The sequence below is a fragment of the Podarcis tiliguerta genome (assembly GCF_965153285.1).
Source record: "Podarcis tiliguerta genome assembly, chromosome: 16".
Lineage (NCBI taxonomy): Eukaryota > Metazoa > Chordata > Lepidosauria > Squamata > Lacertidae > Podarcis > Podarcis tiliguerta.
In genome coordinates this window covers 39,424,207-39,447,935 of record NC_139549.1, presented here as the reverse complement: position 1 = coordinate 39,447,935, position 23,729 = coordinate 39,424,207, and the positions used below count along the sequence as shown (strand labels likewise).

The window sequence follows — 23,729 nt, the reverse complement described above, 5'->3', positions numbered from 1 at the left end:
AAGGGTGTACTCTCCCCCCCGCCCCCCGCGACTGTAAGAGTTGAAAAAGTTAATTTTGAGAAGACACACACCCATAAGCCAGTGACACACATTTGTACAAAATCTAGCATTTTTTTATTCGGTAATCACTGCAATCTTGAAATTGTTAACAGCCAATTCTACAAGAAAAACAAACGGCTTTCAACACTGAAGCTCGTTTTGAAACCACATCCTCATCAGTTGTATAGCACAAAGGAAACTTTTACAGACTTGTTACATTAGGAACAGTCCTACTTCCAGAAGTGAGATTCTGCTAGAGGCTTAGTTAAAAGTATCCCGTAGCTTCTCTGGGGGTTAGAGGCAACACGCTGCATGTCTTCCTAAGACTAGTTTACCCTGGGATGAAGTGTCAAGCAGCCTGCCCCTGAGGCGACAGGATAATGCCTCAGAATACAGCCTACTACAGGGGATTACCAAATTGCCAGCATCTGACACACCTGCTTCTTTATTGGACTTAAATACACTGCCAGCCTCCCTTAGTAAAACTAGTTACCTATCCTAAGTTTGACTCTTCTTACGTACTAACCCCACCCCACCCCTTCTGCATTCTGCTGCTACCACTGGATGTATGAAGCTAATCCAGCAAAATCCACTTATACTTTCCCCACAATATATACAATTACGAAATAGGCATGGTCTAATGTCAAGCAAGTACACTGTGAAATTCCCTTTCACAGCAGACATCCCTCCATGTGTATACTCTTATAAAAAGGGCAATTAAGACAGTTGTGTATAAAAAAAGTGGCTCTCCCCTCTCCAAAACACACACACACAACCCTGCCAAGGGAGTATGGCTTTCTTCATCTCACAATAGTGTATGTTCAATGGGTGTTTTTTTAAAAAAAAACATCACTAGCTGCACAATACAGGTATAATGAACAAAAACACATTTGCAATTTTTTATATAAAGGTCAGCAAAAGAGTAATATCTGAAATGGAACACTAAAACAGTTTATATTCTAACACTATTTAAACTTCTGAGCTTCAACTGCTTTTGTTTATAAAAAAAACTAGTAAAGTTTTCAGGTAACATTTGCCACTTGCAGGCATCTGAAGTCATATGTTGAAGTGTTTTGAAGAAGGTTGTGACCTGATGGCTCCTAAATCTTTTGCCACTACTGGAACCAAGTCTACTCCATAAAGGGGGAATGCTTGCTCAACACTTGTTCACAAGGTGGCCTGCAGATCAAGAAGCTCCACCCACGGTGGAGTGCCTCCCATTCAAATGCCATTCTCACCTTTGTTACCCCACAACTGGTTGCTGGTGGCCCAACCCCACATGTAATACTTCCTTCTGTATGAATGCAGAATAGAAGGAAGTGGGGTGCAGGATCAGGGTGCAAGCAGCAGGTATTGGTGGGGAAGAAATCATTCATCCATTTGCATCTGACTCCTTTGGTTTAATCTCCACCCAGGTCCCACTTAATCAGAAGAAATGTCCAACAGTGTTCTCTCGTAAGAAGCGTTGCATTCATAGGACCTCACAGGGCAGCTTGCTTTCTGTGCTCGCCCCCCAACATTTTGTTGAACTTCCACCATGCAAGAGGGAACAAAAGATCTTGCCCTCCTTCATGCAGTTACAAACATTTGAAAGTATGTCTTGCACAATTAACAACTGCATTTCCTGCTACCACCATTTTGAACACAATGACATCTAACAAGGGCTCCACTGTAGCACCAGCCAAGCCATAACCCCTAAGCCACAACTGCAACACCTTCCTCCCCCTGCAGAGCCCCAGGTGGCTGCTGCCTGCATCCTCCTTTAACTGCCACATCTGAGACAAACAGAAGTTCTTCTGGCAGGCTTGGTTTACCAGCCTGCTCACCGGAAGGCCTACTGGATCAGCCCTCCCCACCTTTTCCTTGATTACAGCAGTTTAGTAACAACGGCTACCAACCACATATTTACACTTCTCACCACAAGCAAATTGCAGATACTGCCTTGTGTTTACTTTCAAAATCCTGCATCATAAAAAGAAACCCTCAGAAAGGAGCCCTTAGAAAGAGACAATTGAATGGCCACTGAATTGAAAGAGATGCAGGTATCTTTTATCAGCAAGTCACAAACAGTGATCCTAAGGCACACATCAGCCATGGTGCACTGCTGCTGGATACAAAGAGAGCCCACTTTTGTTGCTGGTAGTGTGGTTGTCTTCTCCATGAGGAAACCCTGAACAGTCCAGCAATTGCAAAATACATTGTTGCTGCTTTAAAAGGCAAAATTTCTTTAAAAACTAGTAATGGGCTTTGGGGTTCTTTCTTGATAGGAACAATCACTGTCTAAAAACACTTTAGAAAGAATATAAATATGTTTTGTGAAATTTGTAAGTGGGCTTGTGGCCGCCTCTGTTGCACACAAAGGATGCTCACATGAGAAGCTATCAATTAAGGTTATACCACCATTACAAACTAGAGAAATATTTAACCCGTTTAGCCCTGGAGAATCTGTGAGAATGCTAGTAATTCTACCACCAGCCCAGCACATGCTATCTAAACTTAAGATGCCTCTGCCTCAATTGGTCAACATTTCTACCTCAATTTAGACATTTGCTTCAAGTTTTTTTCTTTTGAGTGTGTAATGCTGAGGGTGGTGGTGGAATAAAGATAGCCAACAGTATACGAACAACCAATTTCTATTGTTAAACAAAACCTATTTTTGAAGGGGTGGGCAGACATAATTGGTACCTGCATTGTGTCTAATTTGAGGGGCAACTGACAGAGCTATAGCACCAAACAGAGGTCTGCCTTTCACTTAGGCACTCAAATGTGAGCAGGAAAAAGATGGCTACATTAGCTCCAGTGTTTGTATTCTGGTTGCTGGAAAAAGGATGACTTATCTTCATGCTGAATGAGTAACACGACTGGCTGAAAGACTCACCCAAGACTGAACTTCTGGGAGGATTTTTTATCTGATCTTCAAAATTAAGTAGTGTTACAACAACGGAATGGCCTTCACAAGCCACTCTGGCACCCCAAAATGCATTCAAATGACTCATCTGAACAAGTAACAGACAACTTATTTGAAACATAAACCAATTATTCAAAGGCTGTTTCAGAAGCTCCAGTTTATGGCTCTGTCTAGGATTAAGTCAGGCGTCTTACTCATTCAGCCCCCTTAATCTTTTAGGACACAGAAGTGACTCATAGGAGTCCTCCATGCGCCTCCGAGTACACAAGAAGCATCCTTTACAAGAAAAATTATGAACAGATGATTAAAGGAACCAACTTTTCAAATTCACCAACCTCCAAAGGTTCATATTCCACACACAATAAGCAGCACAGAAAATGAAAAAAGGACAAAACTCAAGTTACCATGCCCAAATAAGATTATAATAGATACAGAATTCAGCAAATACAGGTATACTTTTGTCACCATTTTTTAAAAAAAAGAGATCTTGTGTCATCCATGGAATACTAAAAGCTCATACCTGATCAGACCCTAGAAACCATTTTTCCTACATCAAGCTAGAATTTCACAATTCCCCAAGATTTGCACAGTAGGACTTATACACCAAGATCAAAATCTTGGTCCTGGCAGAATTAGCCTCAGAGTCCCACAGCCAGATGGGAAGAGGATATCCTGTTCCAAGGCAAGTGTGAATGGCCTCTAACAGAAAAACGGCAGCTCAAGGACGGGCACAAATGCACACAGATTTCCCATGTTTCATCTTTTATCTTCCAACAGAAGATTATGGCTTGAAGAAAGAGGCTTCCAGGCTGAAAGTTTTTTGCATTTTGCTCTTTTAGCCAGCTTACCCAAAAGGGGCAGTGATCAGAACAATGTAAATATGATACAATACAAAGTTTCTTATGGCCATTTTGTTTTGCAAAGCTGACAAAAAATTAGCTCCTGTCGTAACAAAAAGGGCACCAGTTACAGTCTAGGATGGCAGTGGCAGAAAGAAAGTTGGAAGGTTCATAAGGAGGTCTAGATTGGCAACTGCAGCTTGGTTGGTTAGTTTTTAAGTAAGTGTTAAAGGGCATTATGCATTAACAGCAGGCCTTCTTGAGACTTCCACAGCAAAACAGTTAAGGCAGGTTGCTAATGGATGTGCTGCTGCCACAGCTTCACACTTTCCTCCTTGCACTCTTGAGCTGTGAGAAATGCATGCTTTGTGAAAAGCTGATAGAAATGAAGAGTGTCGCTACAGCAGCTTTAAGGAAGCTGCCTAGGGATGGCAACTGTTTTACTTCCATGTTCTTCACAGTCAAGATGCACAAAGCCGCAAATTAGTTTGAAGCATGTTTTCCTGCCACAAATTATTGAAGTCCAATGCAGATTCTCTCTCTCTCTCTCTCTCTCTCTCTCTCTCTCTCTCTCTCTCTCACACACACACACACACACACACACACACACATGCACGTACTTTACTTAATTTGGAATTAAAGTAGCTGTAGCTGTAAACATCAGTTTCTTCTTACTTCTACAGCCTATATAATTTTTTTAGTGCATAGACACAAGTTTGGGGGTCTTGCTCATCCACTTCAACAGCGTTCATAGCTAGAATTCCCACGGTCTATTTTCCTAGCTCGGTTAAGAGGGAGGAAATTGAGGAAGATGGCATAATGCTATGAACTAACCCATGACTTTGCACTGCATCTGAATCTGGGCCCATGGTTTATTTCCCCCAGACAAACCACAAGCAGCAAACCAGAGAACAAGCCTTGGCTACAAATCTTGTTCCTGGCAAGCCATAAGGCCAAGTCTGAATGCAACCCAAACTCAACCATGGCTCAAGCTTATGGCAGGACACCAGCAGCAAGACTAGAGGAGGCGCTTCTTTAATGGTGGCCAGTTTGAAAATCACACTCATGCCAACTACCTTGAGATACACCATTCAATAGGATACAAGGCAATCCTGCTGACTACAAAGAAAGAGCAGCAGCAATTTAATCTGCATTTCGCTTCAACTAATTTCATAGCCCCGTATAGAACAAACTACTCCTGCAAGATGCTGTGCTGAAAGGCTTAAGGGAAAACTGGTAACAGAAGCATTTGAGAGCGGAAGTAGCTACTCTGCTCTAACTACATTGTGTGTTAACTACTACTGTCTCTGTATTCAACCCTATACCTCTATCACACCTCAAAAGATTTTTCTTTTTTCTCTCCATCGGCTTCTTAGTAAGCTTCTGCTAGTTTTATGCTGAAGAATGCAAGAGAATACAAAGACAGTAATCAGCAAGGTTATCTTGACCTGGAATGTGGATGAGTCCCCTGAAAAATTTAAGGCTCAGAACCATTTCCTACTGAATTCAGCAACAACTGTCCCTCTCCAAACACTCTTGAAACATTATTCATTTTACAGCTATCCACGCTTATTAAAATGAGAGATCAATCAAACACACCAATGAGCAATGTGAAATTGGTGTGCTAATCCCTCTACGATCTTTTACCCCCTGCTAGACTCTTGGAAGAAAATCCAATGCAATGAAAAATTGCATTTAGCATATTTAGCTGTTATTCAGGGCTCTGTCACAGACCCATCTGATAGCAAGAGTGAGCCCCCAGAAGGACTAAAGCAACAACGAAATTTCAAGACTCTGAAGTTGTCACATGACTGCAAAAGTTAATTAAATACAAAAAACTAACAGCCAAAATTCATTCAAGAGCAGTCAGTCTAGAAAAGTTTGTAAATGGAAGCAGGTCTTCAATTTTAAGAAACAAAAGGTTTGGAAGACTAGAGGGGCATGGAGGGAAGAGAAAGCTCTCTCCCAGCTCAATACGAAACAGATTCGAGGTTCTCCACTGGGGTGGGAGTTTTAGCTTAAGACAAAGACGTGATGAAAATATAAACTGATAGAACTAATTGCCCATCAGATTAGTTAGAAGTCATGACACACAAAAGTGTGTTTGACAGAATTTGCTCTCCACAATGCAAGAAGACAATACAGGTCAAAAGCCTTTTTAAGACGACCCTCTACCCTACATGCCACAATGAAGGAATTTGGGAGACAGACTGATGAGGAGAGAAGGGTGACAGCAAGCAGAATGGGGAGGTTGCAGAAGGTATCCAATGGAACAAAATACAAAATTTTGGATCTGGTCCAAAGATCCAACAAGAGGAGGAAAAACGGGTGTCCATTCACTACTTATTTTTTTAAATCCTGAGACTTTCTGGAGGTCATCACGTTTAAAAAAAGTTGATCGATCCCTACCACACATTTAAAAAAGGCAATTTAGGGACCTACTTACACTGGCATCATCTCACTGAAATGAATGGGATTACTTCAGCATGGGAAGCACCTTGTCCCACATTAGGTGCTAAAGCCTCAGTTAGCAAACACCGAGCACAAGCACCGAGTCACCAGGGTTGCTGGCTGGTCCACTTTACTGTGTTTTCATAGTCAGAATGTATATGCAACAGCTACCATTTAAAAGATCAGAACAGAGAATTTTTTTTTTTTTTTTTTTGCAGAAATAGATTGAAGTTCTTCATGCGCAAATCAAGTAGAGAAAGAGACACGATCCCTTGGGAAGTCACAGTCATTCCACACTGACTTGAAATCTCTTAAGAGCTATGCAAGTTCCCACTTAATATGGAAACAATCAAATTTACAGTTCGGATGCCCCACCACCCTTCTAAGCAAGTGTTGTATGCAGTTGTTGATTTAAAACAAAACAAAACATGGCAATGTTTTGCAGGATGCACAAGTTGTCAGCTATGATTTCTTGTGTGCAAAGTCTGGAGATTTGCCACTACTTAGGTTTAGTTTGTGGGAGATAAAGAGTAAAAAGTTCAGCACCAAAACGCAAGTCAGGGCATGATGGCATCTTCACTGTAGGATAAAGCCTGGGTTTGGTGGGAGGCGAGGCGGCGGTCTTTGGGGCAACGCTGGTGGGTACTGTGGGGTGAACGGAGCTGAATATCCTGGAGGGAGCATTTGAGTGGTAGATGGGATTCCTGTTCGAGGGGGGAGCGGAGGGTATGGGACACCTGAATAGGGGATGGCTGGTCCTGCATTCATTGCTGCTGTAAAGGGAGTCGGGAAGCGTCCTGCCGGGACCCCTGGCGCCAGGGGTGGCGGTGGAGGATTGCGGCGAGGCACAACAGAAGGAGCAGCATTTGCCTCTGAAGTCTGAATTGCTGGTGGTGTCTCAGTGGCTCTCGGCTGAGGTGGCACCAGGGGAAGTCTCGGTCCCTTCAGCACCATCTCTTGGAGTTTTTCTATCTTTACGCGTCGCAAATGAGCCAGTTTCCTTTGGCTCTGATATTCATCAATGAAGGTGTCCAATGGAACTTCACCATCCAGAAATTTCTCAGCCATGTTCTGTTGCAAACAACAAACAAACCATTAGGGGAGGGACACACTGCAGAAAGACATTCCCTAATCAAAAAACATCAGGCTCCATCCATCACTGCATCTCTTTCTGCTAAAGAGGGAAGGAGAACCTGTGGGCCTCCAGATGTGGTTGGACTCCAGCTGCTATCAGCTGCAGCTAGTATGGCCAATGTCAAGGATGATGGAAATTGTAGTCCATAGTCATCTGGAGGTCCACAGGTGACCCATCCCTATGCAAAATGAAAGAATATAACTGTCTCAGCTTGCAGCAGCACAACCAATGAGCTGCGCTGCCAAGGCTCGATCCTTTACCTGGGAAGCCAGACAGTGGCTCAAGAGGGCCTACTGTAACTGGCAGGAACTTCCCGCGGTCTCAAGACAGAAATTGCTCTCAGCCCCACTATACAAGATTCTTAACTGCAGATACCAGGACTGAACCTGCTACCAATTACATGCAAAACATGATGCTCTGCCACAGATCACTGAGACCTCTGAAACATTGAGCTGCTCTTTTTAAAACATTTACTGCACTTATATCCCAGCATTTTTTCTCCAAGGAGCTTAAGGTGGTGTACACGGTTCTCCTCTTCCTCATTTAATCTCCACAACAACCCTGTGAGGTAGGTTAGGCTAAGAGGCAGTGTGTCATCAGCTCTTTTCAAGTACAGATCTGCATCCAAGCAGCATTATAAATCCAATAAACACCTCCCTGTGGCTTTGCTAGGAGGGTTAAGTTGGTGTTTCCCTGTCTGTTAGAGACAGGAATGTACCGTGACATAATTTTCCAAATGGCCAGCCAAGTTGTGCAAAGGCCACAGGGTAAGCTAACTGGGAACATATTAATAGGAATATGGATATTTTAAGTATACAGGCACATATGAAGCTGCTTTATACAGAGCCAGGCCAAGTAGCCCACCTAGCTCAATACTGCCTACATTGACTCCCAGCCTCACCTGGAGATACCAGGGTGATTAAACCTAGGGCCTTCTTCATGCAAGGCAAGGGCTCTCCCTCTGAACTATGCCAGAGAATACTCTGTGTGACTCTTCCCTACTCCAAACTGGACACATGTAACTAGTTACACGGATGGCATGAATATTGTGAGAGCATATGCTTACTGTTTATACTGCAAATCTCCCTGTGATTCTCAGATGGAAATTTATTATATAAATTTAATAAATAATGATAAAGGTAATAAAGGAGAATGTTTTTCCCAGCAAAGAGCTAGAAGAAGGGAGAACAGCCATGAGGGACAGTGGACTATCAGTGCATAGTCTGAAGCTGACTATTTTCCTCCCTCTCCTCTCTCATCTTCAGGGGATTTTCTTTCCTGCAGAAGTTACTACCAGCTTTTCTTAAGGCTTCTGAGGCACTTGGAGGCATTGGAAACAGCCTGGGATCGAAGAGAACAAGGAAATTAACTTCTTCCCCTCACCTCCTCCATTCCCTCTCTGATCTGAACCTTTAGACACTGTCCATATGTTTGCAACCATGACCACCAGAGTACTTTTTTGTTTTTAATCTAAGATTCTCAAGATGATTTGCTTAAGAAATTTCGCACTGTTTTTCTGCCAAGAACCTGGCATTTAAGCCAACTTACATAATTGTGTTACATGCAGCGCACACAGAGCCTTGAAAACATGCAGCTATTTCTTTGCACAATGTGACTGATACAGCCAGGTTCTCTGCACTAACTCTGTAGTGCAGTGACAAAGGAATTTGCTTGTTTTCAACCCTAAGCAGCTTAAAGCAAGGATAGAGTTTAAAGTAAGGAGGCTGCCATCTGTGGTCAGTTATGCAGGCTCTGGACAATTTTTCCAATTCATTTTTTTCCAGTAAAAATTTGCAACCCTACAGAATGATTTAACTATCATTTAATAAAACAAAACTTTGAAACTACCAAGCTCACTTAATGTTGGATTTGCAGTTAGTACCCACTCACAGTAATGAATTTATGGAACAGAAAATCTTCTGTGGAAATATTTTGGGGAAAATGTTGTGCCCCACACCACTGATCTGCAGTGCTTGTGGCCTCCTGAACTACATTAAGATCACAGGCTGGTGGTGGACCAAGCAAGGTGGAAGGAACTGTCCAGCAGTGCCCAAAATTCAACTCACCAACAGAGCCAGGAGCACAATTTCTGCAAGTGCTCCGACAAGCTGCTCTGTCCTCCCAGCTAGATTTCCATGCCCATTTCCCTGGCTAAATCTGAGAAGGAATAATGTCACATGCCCACTTCTACAAGGTCAAGCTGCAGCACAGAATCCTGGGTTCAGAAGGGCTCCAGCAAAACTCCTTATCATGAGACACCCTTCCCTACTTCCCAGTTGAGCCACTGCTCAAGTGGTCCTGTGAAAACAGTCAAACTCAGGGAAATATTTAAGTCGGTGGGCTGTTAAAGTAATCTGTATTTTTCTGCAAGCTCTTTTAGGTGAAGCGATAAGCTTGCAAGATTGCACTGAGAACCCAGAGGGGATGAGAGGTCTTCCAATGTCAGAGGCATGTTGGCAACTTGATCTCCTAGGCTCTTTTCACTGACCTCAGTATCTTCTTCAATTTTAGCCCCTTCTGTTTGAAGCAGTGCTAGAAGGGTCTCCAAGGAAGCATTGCTGGATTGTCGGTCTAAATGGAACAAAAACCAGTAAGAGATATTAATCAAAGCAAAATTGCTAAATGAAATACTAAACTCCAGACATTTTAGGAAAATAATCCAAAAATTAAAAAATATCCCCAATAATGGTTGATCTACCGTATTTTTCGCCCCATAGGACGCACCGGCCCATAAGGCGCACCTAGTTTTTTGGGGGGGAAATAAAGGGGGGGATTATTTCCCCCCCCCCCCCAGGCATGGGGCTGGGGCTGGGGAAGCCCGAGCTTCCCCGGACCCCAGCCCCCAAAACAGGCAGCTCTCCACAAGCCGTGGGATTCCAGCGCCGGGCTCCCACCGCTTGCGGAGAGTTGCGCGAAGCTTGAAGCCTGGGTGCGCTGAGAGAGCTGGGCGCGCGGAGAGCTGCGCGAAGCCTGGAGAGTCCGAGAGTGATGGCGAAGTTGCGCGCAGCTTCGCCATCACTCCTGGAGCTTGCAGGGATGGGGGCGGGGGAAGCCCGAGCTTTCCCCGACCCCAGCCCCAGAATGGGTCCGAGAGTGATGGCGAGGTTGCGCACAACCTCGCCATCGCTCCCGGAGCTTGCCGGGCTGGGGGGATAGCTTCCTGAAGCCTGGAGAGCGAGAGGGGTCGGTGCGCATCGACCCCTCTCGCTCTCCAGGCTTCAGCGAAAGCCTGCATTCACCCCATAGGATGCACACACATTTCCCCTTCATTTTTGGAAGGGAAAAAGTGCGTCCTATAGGGCGAAAAATACGGTAACTCATGGGTGGCTAACCTGCGGTTCTCCAGATGTTGGCCATGCTGGCTGAGCCTAATGGGATTTGCAGTTCAAAAACACCTGGGAAGTCACCAGTCAGCCATCCCTGATCTAACTGAATAAATGTGGCAGCCTCAGCTCCTTACATTTCTACTGACCCTTAGACAGCAACACCCTGTATGCCTTTACACCAACCAACTTAGGAATGATAAGTATGGTTTGCCACAGAGTTCTACTGCATGCCCATTCTGCCAGACACTTCAAACAGGAAGATGCAGAAAGAAGGGTTCATTACCTAACTTCGTTTTCTTTATTTGATATGCTTCAAAGATAACCTGCAGTTCTTGATATTTTTGCGTCAATGCAGCCTTCAGGGCATCCAGCTTTGGCTGATATAAGAGGTTGCCTTCTGCCAGACTGCGGTTGCTGGCAAGAGTCATGTCCTTGCTAAGCTGAACGTTTTGAGCCTGCAAAAGAGAGAAAGTGTTAAATGGGCAACATTTCTAAGGATTCTATTACTGACTAAACATAGTAGTCAACACCACATGCTAGATGTCTACTAGCAGGTATACTACCTAGTTGCAGCAAAGGAAAATATGGGACCCGCTAACATTGGCTCCTCCCCTTCTGGTGAGGCAAGGAAGGAGACGAGATGGCAGGATTTGGATGCAACAAAAGACTGCAGAACAACACAGACAGTTGTGACCTAGAGGCAGCATTAGGTATTAAAATGAAGGGCCCCAGTGAAAACACACAGAAGTGGTGTTAATTAGCAGGAGGAAAGGATGTGCTGCTATCGGATTTTCTGCCTCACATGAAAAAGCCTATATGTGCAGCCTCAAATCAGACTAGCCAGAAATGCTAACTCTCTAAAAATAAACCTGCCATTTTAATCTAGTGGACGAGGGAGGGCAGAGAGAGAAGACAGGTTTGCAAGAGAGGGGCTTGAAAAACCAAACACTACGCAGAAAGTTGGCTTGGCAGAATCTCGCACGAGATCTCTAATAAGATTTGGAGATCAAAGGGGAAATTGTAAGATCTGAACTCAGTCATTCAGCAGAAGTGAACAGCAGGATGCTGTTTCCTCTAATGGGACCGGGAGGACAAGGCCCTCTTTCCTTGATTATACAAATCTGATAAAGAGCTCTTTATTGCATTCAGGAGTTAGCAGGCACATAAGCTGCGCTCAAAAAAGACTGGATATCTTCATTTGTTGCCTATATATGCTTCCTGCATTTTAATGTACACTCACACCCACACAATTTCTGTCAGTCATTCAAGGCAGCATAAAATTTAAAAAACTGTATTACAATCTGATAGGTAACACAAATACGGGAAGGAGAACATTAAGGAAGTCAGGTACCGCCAAGCCTTACACAAAATGGACTGTATCCAATTAAATTTACTCATAGTGAACTCACTGGAATTAATGGGGCCTGCTAGTCACATCCATCAATTCCAATCACCAGCATTGGATACAACCCAGTGTTACACAGATTTTACTTTCTTGTCCTTGTGATCTACCTCAGAACTTTTCAAACGGTGTCGCAACATGTTAGCGTGTCACCTGCAGTGTATAGGTGTGTCTCGCACAAGCTCCCCACGTTCCTCCCTGGGCTGGAAAGGGGTTAGTTTAACCTCTGGTTTGCTAGTAAAATGGAATTACTGTGTCACAAAATGAGGCATGTTTAAAAACTGTGTCACTGACATGAAAAGGACTGGGGTGTGCGTACACTCAGTGCTCTGCTGAATCACGCCTCGTTTAATCACACACCAAACTGAAACACCATCCAAGATGTTAAATCACATAATGAATCACACCAAACTCCCATCTAATCCTATCCTGCTATTGGCCTCCTGGAGAAAAAGGGCTAATAGCTGCTGAAAGACCCATGGTGCTGAATTGGGAACTGAACAGCAGCTATTTGGGCACTGTGGGAAACAGATGCTTAGTCAGGTGGGCTACTGATCTCATCAAGCCAGACTCTTTTGATGGCACTCCTGAATGGGTTTTTTTGGGGGGGATATTCCAAGTTTAATTATGCCTAGTCCACCAACATTCCTTAAACGCGAAGTTTAGGATCTACTTAAGCCACGGAAAAAATGGAAAGTGTATGATTTGGAGAGTGGATTTCTTCTTTATATAAATTGTTTATATATGGCTCACTGCACAATTCCCTTCACTAAGTCTTCTTATGTGACTTGCTCTTAATAATTATTTCCAACTCATCTGCCTGCTATCTCTCCCATCTATTTTTATATCTAGAGGACATTATACACACTAACTCACTCACTCCCAACTAAATCTTTTATATTATGCAAAAACCCCAAGCTAATGTCTGCTGACTCTGGCCATTTAGCTTTCAGAAGCCAGTGTATAACTTAGCATTATCACCTTAAACATTTCTGTTAGAAGCAATAAATATCTCTGTGCTCCCAACTGGTAGCACACATGGGTTTGCAAATGTAGCAAATATAGGACTACTTTTCCACCCCATAAATTAACAAAGCTGAGTGTTCCTGCCAGCAGCTTCCTTCTCACATGGGAGCAATAACTAAAGCTTACCAGGTTTCTCCAGCACAGTTACATCAAGAAGGGTAAAAGATGCTTCCCAAGACATTGAAAAGCAACGTTACATTCCCCAAAATTATTTTTTTAGATTAAATTAAATATAAAATCATTATTTTAAAATGATTGTGCACTAAGTGTCAAATACACCATCAAATACACCAACAGTGGGACACAGCCAAAGTAAAAAAATGATCAAGGACACCAGAGGGCCTCACATGAGAGAGAGGCAGTCACACTTGAAATTAGGATTAAGGTCCCATCTGAACTAGATGTTTAAAGTAGTACTATATACTACTTTTGTTTATTTATTATCATTATTTTATTTGTTAGATTTATACAGTGCTTTTTTCTGGGGGGGGACACAGGGGGATGCATACCCCTAAACATTTTGTGAATCTTTGTACTTTTGTCCATTTACTGTATTTATTTCTTCCGATTTGAACTATAAAATAGTGATTTTCTTGAGTCAAAATAAGAATACCCCTAAACATTTTTAAAGGGAAAAAAAGCACTGGGTTTATATACCACCCTCAGGGCAGTTCCTGGCTTCCTGCCATGAAGAGTTGCAAGGTGATTCTCCGTTCCCGTCATAGTTAGTTCCCAGAGTGGTTTAGCAATCCATCCCTCTTTCCAGGGAACTCAGTAAACTGTAGTATTGTGGGGGGGCAGGGGTCTCCTAGTAACTCTCAGCACCCTTAACAAACTACAGTTCCCAGGATTCTTTAAGGGATGCCATGACTGTTTGAAAGTGGTGAAATATTGCTTTAAATGTATGCTGCAGATGGGACCTCAAACTGACGAGCAAGGAATACACTCCCATAAAAGAGGTGATGCATTAATGACTACGATAAACTCCACCAAGCTAATGACTGATGTTAGGCAAGGAGAGGGGAATTATGTAATTGTCCTTTTTATTACTAGATTCTAAATAAGAGTCAATTATGAAACAGCAGTTGGGTTGCTTAGTTCATGAGCTTTTCCTACCTACAACAGAGGAAGCAACTCATACTAGTTAAATATTTTTTGTATCCTCAAGCACGTCTTACAAGTTCAGACACAGTGTGGTAGAACAGCATGTCAAAAAAAAAGCAGGGATGCAATAAAGCAGATCTGCCCCATGCCAGCTCTGTTCCTCTCCAACCCAGCAATTTATAGCCCCAATCCCTGCATGTCCCACCCAATCTCATTATAGTTATGCAGTTTCCAGCTCCTGTCAACATCACTAGCTGCTGCTTGCAGGAAAAAATGCTCAGCTTAACAACTTAAGGACACAAAGTAAGTTATGTGATGAATCTGATTAATGAGACAACTTCATGTGATTACCTGCCATTTTACGGTGCCTCAGCTCCATTTTAGGAGGCAGCTAGCTAGCAAGTAGCCAGTTTTAGCAGAATATGCCTGTGTCTTATTTTATTTTAAACAACCTGTAAGTACAAAGTGTTTCTCTTAAGTTGTACCACACATTAAGGGTCTGGAAAACTCAAGACTGTATGTTGGCCCATATATTACTGGGACAGGAGGAGTTGTCAAATTCTATTCCTATCTTCATCACATACATACTTTGGGAATTCAGTTATGGCACCTAACTTCTAAGCCACAAATTATTGTGTTAGCAAGCACCCTACTCTTGCTCAGAATGATTCCAGTTTAATGTCTGGGGAAACTCTTGACCATGTGAACAAGGACAAGCATGGCTATAAAAGATGTAAAATATACTTTCAGTAATATACATGAGAATGATCTCAGGTTGCGTTATCCTCAAGAAACCCATGCCATGACCATGGAATTCTGCGGCCAAGAGAAGGCAATCTTTGTCCGAACATCCCTTTGGAGGATACCAGTAGCAAAACTTTATTATTTTTAGTTATACACATCCAGAAAATCTAGACAAACTAAAACTGGATTTTTTAGCTTTAACATGCTTATGTTAGTTCTCTCAAAGCTGATGTCTTGGCATGGCCTCAATGTCACTCTTCTTTCTCTTTGGCGATCACTCGTAGCCGAGTAAGATTGTCTTCCATAAACACAATTTTAACAATGAGTCCGTAAGTGACTGTGGAGACCAATTCTGGATCCACACAACCCCAGTGGGGACATTGGTTTCTGGGAGTTGATCACAGTGTGGATTTGCCAAGCTTGCCTTCCTCTTAGCACGTTTCTCCCTTGCGTCCTGAGTTCGAGTGTCTTCAAAGCCCATGACACCTTTAGTAAAGGCTGTTCTCCAACTGGAGCGCTGGCAGGTCAGTGTTTCCCAGTTGTCAGTGTTTATACTACATTTTTTTAGATTTGCCTTGAGACAGTCTTTAAACCTCTTTTGTTGACCACCAGCATTACGTTTTCCATTTTTAAGTTTGGAATAGAATAGTTTCTTTGGAAGACGATCATCTGGCATCCGCACAACATGACCAGTCCAACAAAGTTGATGTTGAAGAATCATTGCTTTGACACTAGTGATCTTTGCTTCTTCCAGTACATTGATATTAGTTTGCCTGTCTTCCCAAGTAGGAGGAGTTGGAGATGGCATTTATAAGTGTTCCATGTTTCACAAGCATATAGTAACGTTGGTAGTACAATAGCTTTGTAAACAAGCATTTTGGTTTCCCTGTGAATGTCCTGGTCCTCAAACATGCTGCATTTCAATCAGGAAAAAGCCGCACTCGCAGAGCTCAGGCGATGCTGGATTTCGGCATCAATGTGGGCTCTTGTGGAAAGATAACTGGCTAGGTAGGAGAAGTGATTGACATTTTCCAACGCTACACCATTGAGTTGGATTTGTGGCGCTGCAGAGGGGTTATTTTGTACTTGTTGGTGCAGCACTTTGGTTTTTTTGGATGTTAAGTGATAGGCCAAGCTTTTCATAAGCTTCTGCAAAGATATTTAGGATGGTTTGGGGTCATCCTCTGAGCATGAGCACACTACATTGTCATCAGCATACCGAAGCTTTATGACGGTAACCTTACTCTTTGCCTGCTCAGATTGAAGAGCTTTCCATGGACAGATGGAAGGCCTCAATGTCACTAGGCGCAGAATGGCAACTGCTGTCTATTTCTGCTCCTACAAATTCCCTTTTCTTACTCCTAGACCTAATAACTATTTACCACCTATGAACTTTTTGTCAAGCACTGCATGTTAAAACACCTTTCTACCACTTACAGAGCTTTTCAGACTTGAAGTGCTTTCTCACTTCCCCCAAACCCAACCACTTCTGCTAATAAGAATCACTTGTTGGCTAACTCACCGAGGCCTGAAGCTTCAATGTTCTACCCATATTAAGTTTAGCTTATATATCCATTTGTTATAAAGCTCTTTTGCAAGGTAAAATCACAGAAAGCAAAGCTTCCAAGATAATGTGCAGGGGCATTTATATAAGCAACTCAAAAACCAGTGGAGAATAAGCTGTGAGCCCACTTACAGCATTACAACACCCAATTGCGCCCTCTGTCACAGCAATTCATGTTCTATTTACGTAGCGCTATTACTAAATGCTCAGAAATAAACCACACTGCCTCAGTAATGTTTACAGCAACAAATATGTTTAATGTCCATATTTCTTCAGGAAAATCAAAGAAACTTTTTTTAAAACCCACATATATACTGTACAGACAATATAGTATAGCTAAGCCTCATGGGAGCTGGAGTCTAACCTCACCCCAGTCCCTGCCAGACACAGAGCAGAACACAAGAAATGTGCATGCCTCCCAGCCACCTCTTAGTGACATCGCATTGAAGAATTTCATAACAACCATAAGAAACGGCTCTATTTAAGAACACACAAAGCACTGGCTGATTTTGCTTTCTCAATGGCAAACACACAAAAAACCCTTTAAAAGCAAAGGAGTCCAATACACATTTAGTCAAGTCATAGTAGCGTGATATGGCCACAGTTGAACAATTTCTCTTGGCAATGCTTAATTTTTCAAGGCTTGATGAAAATTACTTCACCACTTTCATTTCCCCATCTTGCTTTCGAGTATTGTAAAAACCACAAACCAGAGCCGCTTTGATACTTTCAGGTCCCTATAAACCCAAAATTATCAACTGTGACTAGCATCCTCGACTAATTTTGTGGACTTTGAGAGTTATTTGCATTTTTCAATATTCAGCAGAGATTGATGTGGATTAATGCTGCAATTCATTGTTGTTCTGAGCTGCAGTTAACAGTAACATGAGATACAATAATAATAACAACTATTATTTATATGCCACCCATCTGGCTGGGTTTCCCCAGCTACTCTGGGCAGCTCACAGCATATATTAGAACATACTAAAACATCAAACACTAAAAACTTCCCAGTACAGGACTGTCTTCAGATGTTTTCTAAAAGTCAGATAGTTGTTTATTTCCTTGACATTTGAAGGGAGTGTGTTCCACAGGGAGGGTGCCACTACCAAGAAGGCCCTCTGCCTGCTTCCCTGTAACTTTGCTAATCGCATTGAAGGAGCCAGCAGAAGACCCTTGGAGGACCTCAGTGTCTGGGCTGAACAATGAAGAAGGATACTGGTATACTGGGCTGAGGCCGTTTAGGGCTTTAAAGGTCAGTACCAACACTTTGAATTCTGCTCAGAAATGCGCTGGGAGCCAATGAAGATCCTTTAGGACTGGTGTTATATGGTCCTGGTGGTCACTTTCAGTCATCAGTCTAGCTGCCGCAGTCTGGATTAGTTATAGTCACCTTCAAAGGTAGTCCCACGCAGAGCGCATTGCAGTAGTACAAGCAGGAGATAACCAGAGCATGCACCACTCTGGCAAGACAGTCTGAGGGCAGAGCAGATAGGGTCTCAGCTGGCATACCAGACGGAGCTGGTAGACAGCTGCCCAGGACACAGAATTGACCTGCACCTCCATGGATAGCTGTGAGTCAAAATGACTCCCAGGCTGTGCACCTGGTCCTTCAGAGGCACAGTTACCCCATTCAGGAACAGGGAGTCCCCCCCCCAGCTGCCCGCCCCATCCCCCTAATACAGTACTTCTGTCTTATCAGGATTCAACCTCAATCTGTTAGCTGCCATCCATCCTCCTACCACCCCCAGACATTCACACAGGATCATAGAATCATAGAATCATAGAGTTGGAAGAGACCACAAGGGTCATCGAGTCCAACCCCCTGCCAAGCAGGAAACACCATCAGAGCACTCCTGACATATGGCTGTCAAGCCTCTGCTTAAAGACCTCCAAAGAAGGAGACTCCACCACACTCCTTGGCAGCAAATTCCACTGTCAAACAGCTCTTACTGTCAGGAAGTTCTTCCTAATGTTTAGGTGGAATCTTCTTTCTTGTAGTTTGGATCCATTGCTCCGTGTCCGCTTCTCTGGAGCAGCAGAAAACAACCTTTCTCCCTCCTCTATGTGACATCCTTTTATATATTTGAACATGGCTATCATATCACCCCTTAACCTCCTCTTCTCCAGGCTAAACATGCCCAGCTCCCTTAGCCGTTCCTCATAAGGCATCGTTTCCAGGCCTTTGACCATTTTGGTTGCCCTCCTCTGGACACGTTCCAGTTTGTCAGTGTCCTTCTTGAACTGTGGTGCCCAGAACTGGACACAGTACTCCAGGTGAGGTCTGACCAGAGCAGAATCTAGATGCTATACTCCTATTGATGCAGCCCAGAATTGCATTGGCTTTTTTAGCTGCCGCGTCACACTGTTGGCTCATGTCAAGTTTGTGGTCAACCAAGACTCCTAGATCCTTTTCACATGTACTGCTCTCAAGCCAGGTGTCACCCATCTTGTATTTGTGCCTCTCATTTTTTTTGCTCAAGTGCAATACTTTACATTTCTCCCTGTTAAAATTCATCTTGTTTGTTTTGGCCCAGTTCCCTAATCTGTCAAGGTCGTTTTGAAGTGTGATCCTGTCCTCTGGGGTGTTAGCCACCCCTCCCAGTTTGGTGTCATCTGCAAATTTAATCAGGATGCCCTTGAGTCCATCATCCAAGTCGTTGATAAAGATGTTGAATAAGACCGGGCCCAAGACAGAACCCTGTGGCACCCCACTAGTCACTCTTCTCCAGGATGAAGAGGAGCCATTGATGAGCACCCTTTGGGTCCAGTCAGTCAGCCAGTTACAAATCCACTGAGTGGTAGCATAGTCAAGACCGCATTTTACCAGCTTCTTTACAAGAATATCATGGGGCACCTTGTCAAATGCCTTGCTGAAATCAAGGTAGACTACATCCACTGCGTTCCCTTCATCTACCAGGCTTGTAATTCTGTCAAAAAATGAGATCAGGTTAGTCTGACATGACTTATTTTTCAGAAATCCATGCTGACTATTGGTGATCACAGCATTCCTTTCTAGGTGCTCACAGATTGTTTGCTTAATGATCTGCTCCAGAATCTTCCCTGGTATTGATGTCAGACTGACTGGGCGGTAATTATTTGGGTCCTCTCTTTTCCCCTTTTTGAAAATAGGGACAACATTTGCCCTCCTCCAGTCTGCCGGGACTTCGCCTGTTCTCCAGGAATTCTCAAAGATGATTGCCAGTGGTTCTGAGATCACATCTGCCAGTTCTTTTAATACTCTTGGATGCAGTTCATCTGGCCCTGGAGACTTGAATACATCTAAACTAGCCAAGTATTCTTGTACTATCTCCTTAGTTATTCTGGGCTGTGTTTTCTCTGCTGAATCATTTGCTCCAAATTCTTCAGGTCGGGCATTGTTTTCTTTATCGGAGAAGACTGAGGCAAAGAAGGCATTGAGGAGTTCAGCCCTTTCTGTGTCCCCTGTTTGCATTTCACCATCTTCTCCTCTGAGTGACCCCACTGTTTCTTTGTTCTTCCTTTTGCTACGAACATACCCATAGAAGCCTTTTTTGTTGCTTTTAACCTCTCTAGCAAGCCTGAGTTCATTCTGTGCTTTAGCTTTTCTGACTTTGTGTCTACACGTGCTGGCTATTTGTTTGAATTCCTCTTTGGTGGTTTCCCCCCTTTTCCATTTTTTGTACACATCCTTTTTTAATCTTAACTCAGTTAAAAGTTCTTTAGATAGCCACCCTGGCTTCTTTAGGCACCTTCCATGTTTCCGTCTCATTGGTATTGCCTGAAGTTGTGCTTTTACTATCTCCCTCTTAACAAACTCCCAGCCATCATGAACTCCCTTTCCTTTTAGTATTACTGTCCATGGGATCTCACCCAGCACTTCCCTAAGTTTTATTCACCACCTTCACTGATTCTGATTTAAAAGAGAGGTAGAGCTGGGTATCATCTGCATACTGGTGAATGCCCAGTCCAAACCCCCTGATGATCTCTCCCAGTGGCTCCATATAGATGTTAAAAAGCATGGGGGAGAGGATGGAGCCCAGAGGCACCACACAAGTGAGAGCCCAGGGATCTGAACACTCATCCCCCAACACCACTTTCTGGATATGACCCTGGAGGAAGGAGCAGAACCACTAAATAACAGTGCCCCCAGCTCCGAATTCCTCTAGATGGTCCATAAGGATGTCATGATTAATTGTGTCAAAGGCCACTGAGAGATCCAGCAGGACCAGGAAACAGCTTTCACCTAGGTGTGTGTCCTGCCAGAAATCATCAACCAGTGCAACCAAGGCAGTTTCAGTCCCATGATGAGGCCTGAATCACGAATGGTGTGCCTGGAGTTGTTCAGTGACCACCTGCTCAATCACCCTGTCCACGAATGGAAGATTTGAGACTGGGCGATAGTTGGCCATATTGACTGGGTCCAAAGATGGTTTTTTAAGAAGCGGTTTAATAACTGCTTCTTTAAGCAGGTGTGGGAAGACTCCCTCACAGAGGGAGGCATTCACCACCCCATGGAGCCCATTGCCCAGCCCTTCCCAGCTCACTTTTATGAGCCAGGATCAAAGAGACAGGTGGTCAGTTTCACTCATCCAAGGAGCCTGTCCACATCCTCAGAGGTAACAGAAGGAAACCTGACTATTTCAGTGTCTAACATGGTATATAAAAGGAAGCCAAATCCATTTTTATAAAGAATGAGATTCAAGGAATTACAACAAAATGTTGGCCGGGGACTTCTTTAGATTCAACTAAAAATATGAAGACAAAAAAAGAAAAAGGACTGAAATGGAACTTTTTCAAATTCAGTTTTTTAAAAAGAGGCTGACATCGTTCAATTTACACTGATTAGCTAAGAATACTTACCATCTGCTTTGCAAATGGAAGTTAAAGGAATGGATAAGACTCCTTGGAATATTAGCAATGCAATGGATTCAAAATCAAACTTCCAAATGGTATCATAAGCAAATTCCCTCTGGACCTTTCCAGACAGAAGAGGGAACATTCTCCTCATTTATGGCCCCATTAATTTTATGCTGGAACTCTGGTAACATCCACATCATGGCTGAGGGAAAGATTAAGCACACCACAAGCAACAATCTGGATTCAATCCAAATTGGAAACTAACTCCAGGCCACGTCACATGCGCCAAGAAAAGTGGAAGCTGCGTCAGACGTTTGGATCCCGAAAAACGTTAAAAAACCGGAGCATTTACTTCCGGGTTTTTGGCGCTCAGGAGCCAAAATGTTCAAAAACGGCGCCGTTCGAGAACCGAGGTTTGACTGTTATTTTGTGGAAAGGTAAAATTCTTCAAAAGCACACCTTTCTGTCAAGGAAGCAAGCCAGCCTAACAGAAACAAACTAGCCTTGTACTAATAATAGTTCCTTATAATCTGCCAACAAGGCAGGAAAACAAAACAAACTCCTGAGATAAGAACAAGACCAGATTTCAAAACAGACTGGATTCTAATTATATAAACAGTACTTTGGATCAAAGATAGGAAGGTGCGGTGTGCAAAACCCAACAAGCTCAATTTTTAAACCGAACTACCGGACCAGTAAGCCTAAAGTGGACAGGACAGGTTAACACTGGCACAACAGAGACTCAAACTGCAGGTGCACGTGGGCCATGAAAACCCCAGTCGGGGTTTTGCGATGGTTGCTCATGCCCTGACTCTAATCCCATTTCCATTCTCACATTTGGGTGTGTATGTACGTAGATAGCTGCAGACGGGCTTGCACTCCAGTTTGCTTCAGAACTGTGTGATTCTCTTGTTAAACAGATTAGGAAAACTGGCTCACTTCTCCCCTCTCAGAAAATCTTTGAGTTATTTAGAGGGCTTAAACAAAAGTGCTTAGATAGCAGGCCTAGACTTATTTTAGAGTAGGGTAGGAGTTTGGGTATTTTCGCTGTAGGTTATGATTAAGTAATAACCCTATTAGCAAGCAGCTGCCATCTGGAGCTCTGACCTTCCCCTCTCCTGCAATAATATACTTTATTTTGTGTTTTGAAGGGGGAATGGAGAAAGGGAAAAACTGATGTATGTAAAAACAACAAGTTTCCTACCACAAAATTATCAGATAACTACAAAATAGTGATTCATACGCAGGATTTGCCAAGCTGAGTTGTGGGAAACAATGCTGGCCCACAAGGGTACAACTAGAAATACCTTCTGAAATGTGATATCTGAATGAGACTAATCCCAACTGCTCATCACAATCTGGCAAACCAAGTTATAATCATAACCTTGCTTTGGGAGAAGCTACAGAAAGGAATTCTGTCAACATTTCCATAAGAATTAAAAATAATAGTAACAAGGGAGTCTTTCAACTACTCTCAACTTTTTAACAGGATAGCAGCTGCTTAATGTTAATCTTGATTTTTAATTTCAGAGATCCTTCTCTCCTGCCCCAATACTAGAACTGCACATTTAGTTCACATACTTCCACATAACAGTAAAAAACAAAAAACGCAGCTGGATACAATCCCAGAAAACATTAACTACTACTCTGATGGATATGTTCTTAGTCAACCGAATCAGAGGCTTTTGTGTACATGGACCTTTTGGTATACTTCCTTCTCTGCTGCCACATCTGTTTCTAGATCAAGCAGAAGAGGCACAGTCTTACCCTTCAATGTGCTCCAAGGCACATTCTCTTTCCTCTTTTGTGAGGATACCTCCCTGCGCCCATGACCTTTACTCCTCTAGAACCACCACCTTCAGCCATCTGAAAGTCTCCTATTCCCTTAAAGAGTTGCACCTTTTCTCCATCCCGGTTGCCTGGAATTGCCTCCACTTGTGTGATGACACTTCTCACTTGCTTTGACCCTTCCCCACAAGCTTCTCTATCAACCCTCTGGTTCAATCCCCAGTTCCCATGCCCTACTACAACCAAACCTTAGCACAGGTACCTGTTAACAGATACCATATATTTACTATTTGTTTTTATTGCTTTGTTCTATTTATCAATCACTCTGGGAATTTAATTGATGGTTGGCATAATGTACTCTTCCTGTTTACCCCTGCCTCCCATCTCATCATTTCTGTTATGTTATTTTTTATATTGTAAGCTCCTCAGGGTATTGACCTGTGCACATCTAATTGTGCACTCTATCACTGAACAGAATGGATTGCAGCATCAACTCCCCTTCTCCAACTTCACAAAAAGAAACAGTAGGAAATACTTCCTGTTTTAGGAAAGACTGTGGTGGGA

General features: G+C 43.1%; 1 protein-coding gene across 3 annotated transcripts in view; it reads right to left on the bottom strand.

Moving 5' to 3' along the window:
- Positions 1 to 91: 91 nt before the first annotated feature.
- Positions 92 to 23,729, bottom strand: part of VPS37B (VPS37B subunit of ESCRT-I) — a 32,346-nt gene continuing 8,708 nt past the window's right edge. Inside the window, exons 2-5 of one of the 3 annotated variants that reach the window (XM_083418379.1) lie at positions 10,982 to 11,153; positions 9,861 to 9,943; positions 4,375 to 7,308; positions 92 to 4,339 (exon numbers count right to left, since the gene is read on the bottom strand). In XM_083418379.1, coding sequence (XP_083274505.1) covers positions 6,814 to 7,308; positions 9,861 to 9,943; positions 10,982 to 11,153 — 750 coding nt within the window. In that variant the 3' untranslated portion in view covers positions 92 to 4,339; positions 4,375 to 6,813. Of the gene's footprint in view, positions 7,309 to 9,860; positions 9,944 to 10,981; positions 11,154 to 23,729 lie in introns of all 3 variants that reach the window. The other 2 variants (XM_083418380.1, XM_083418378.1) reach the window with 2 other exon arrangements.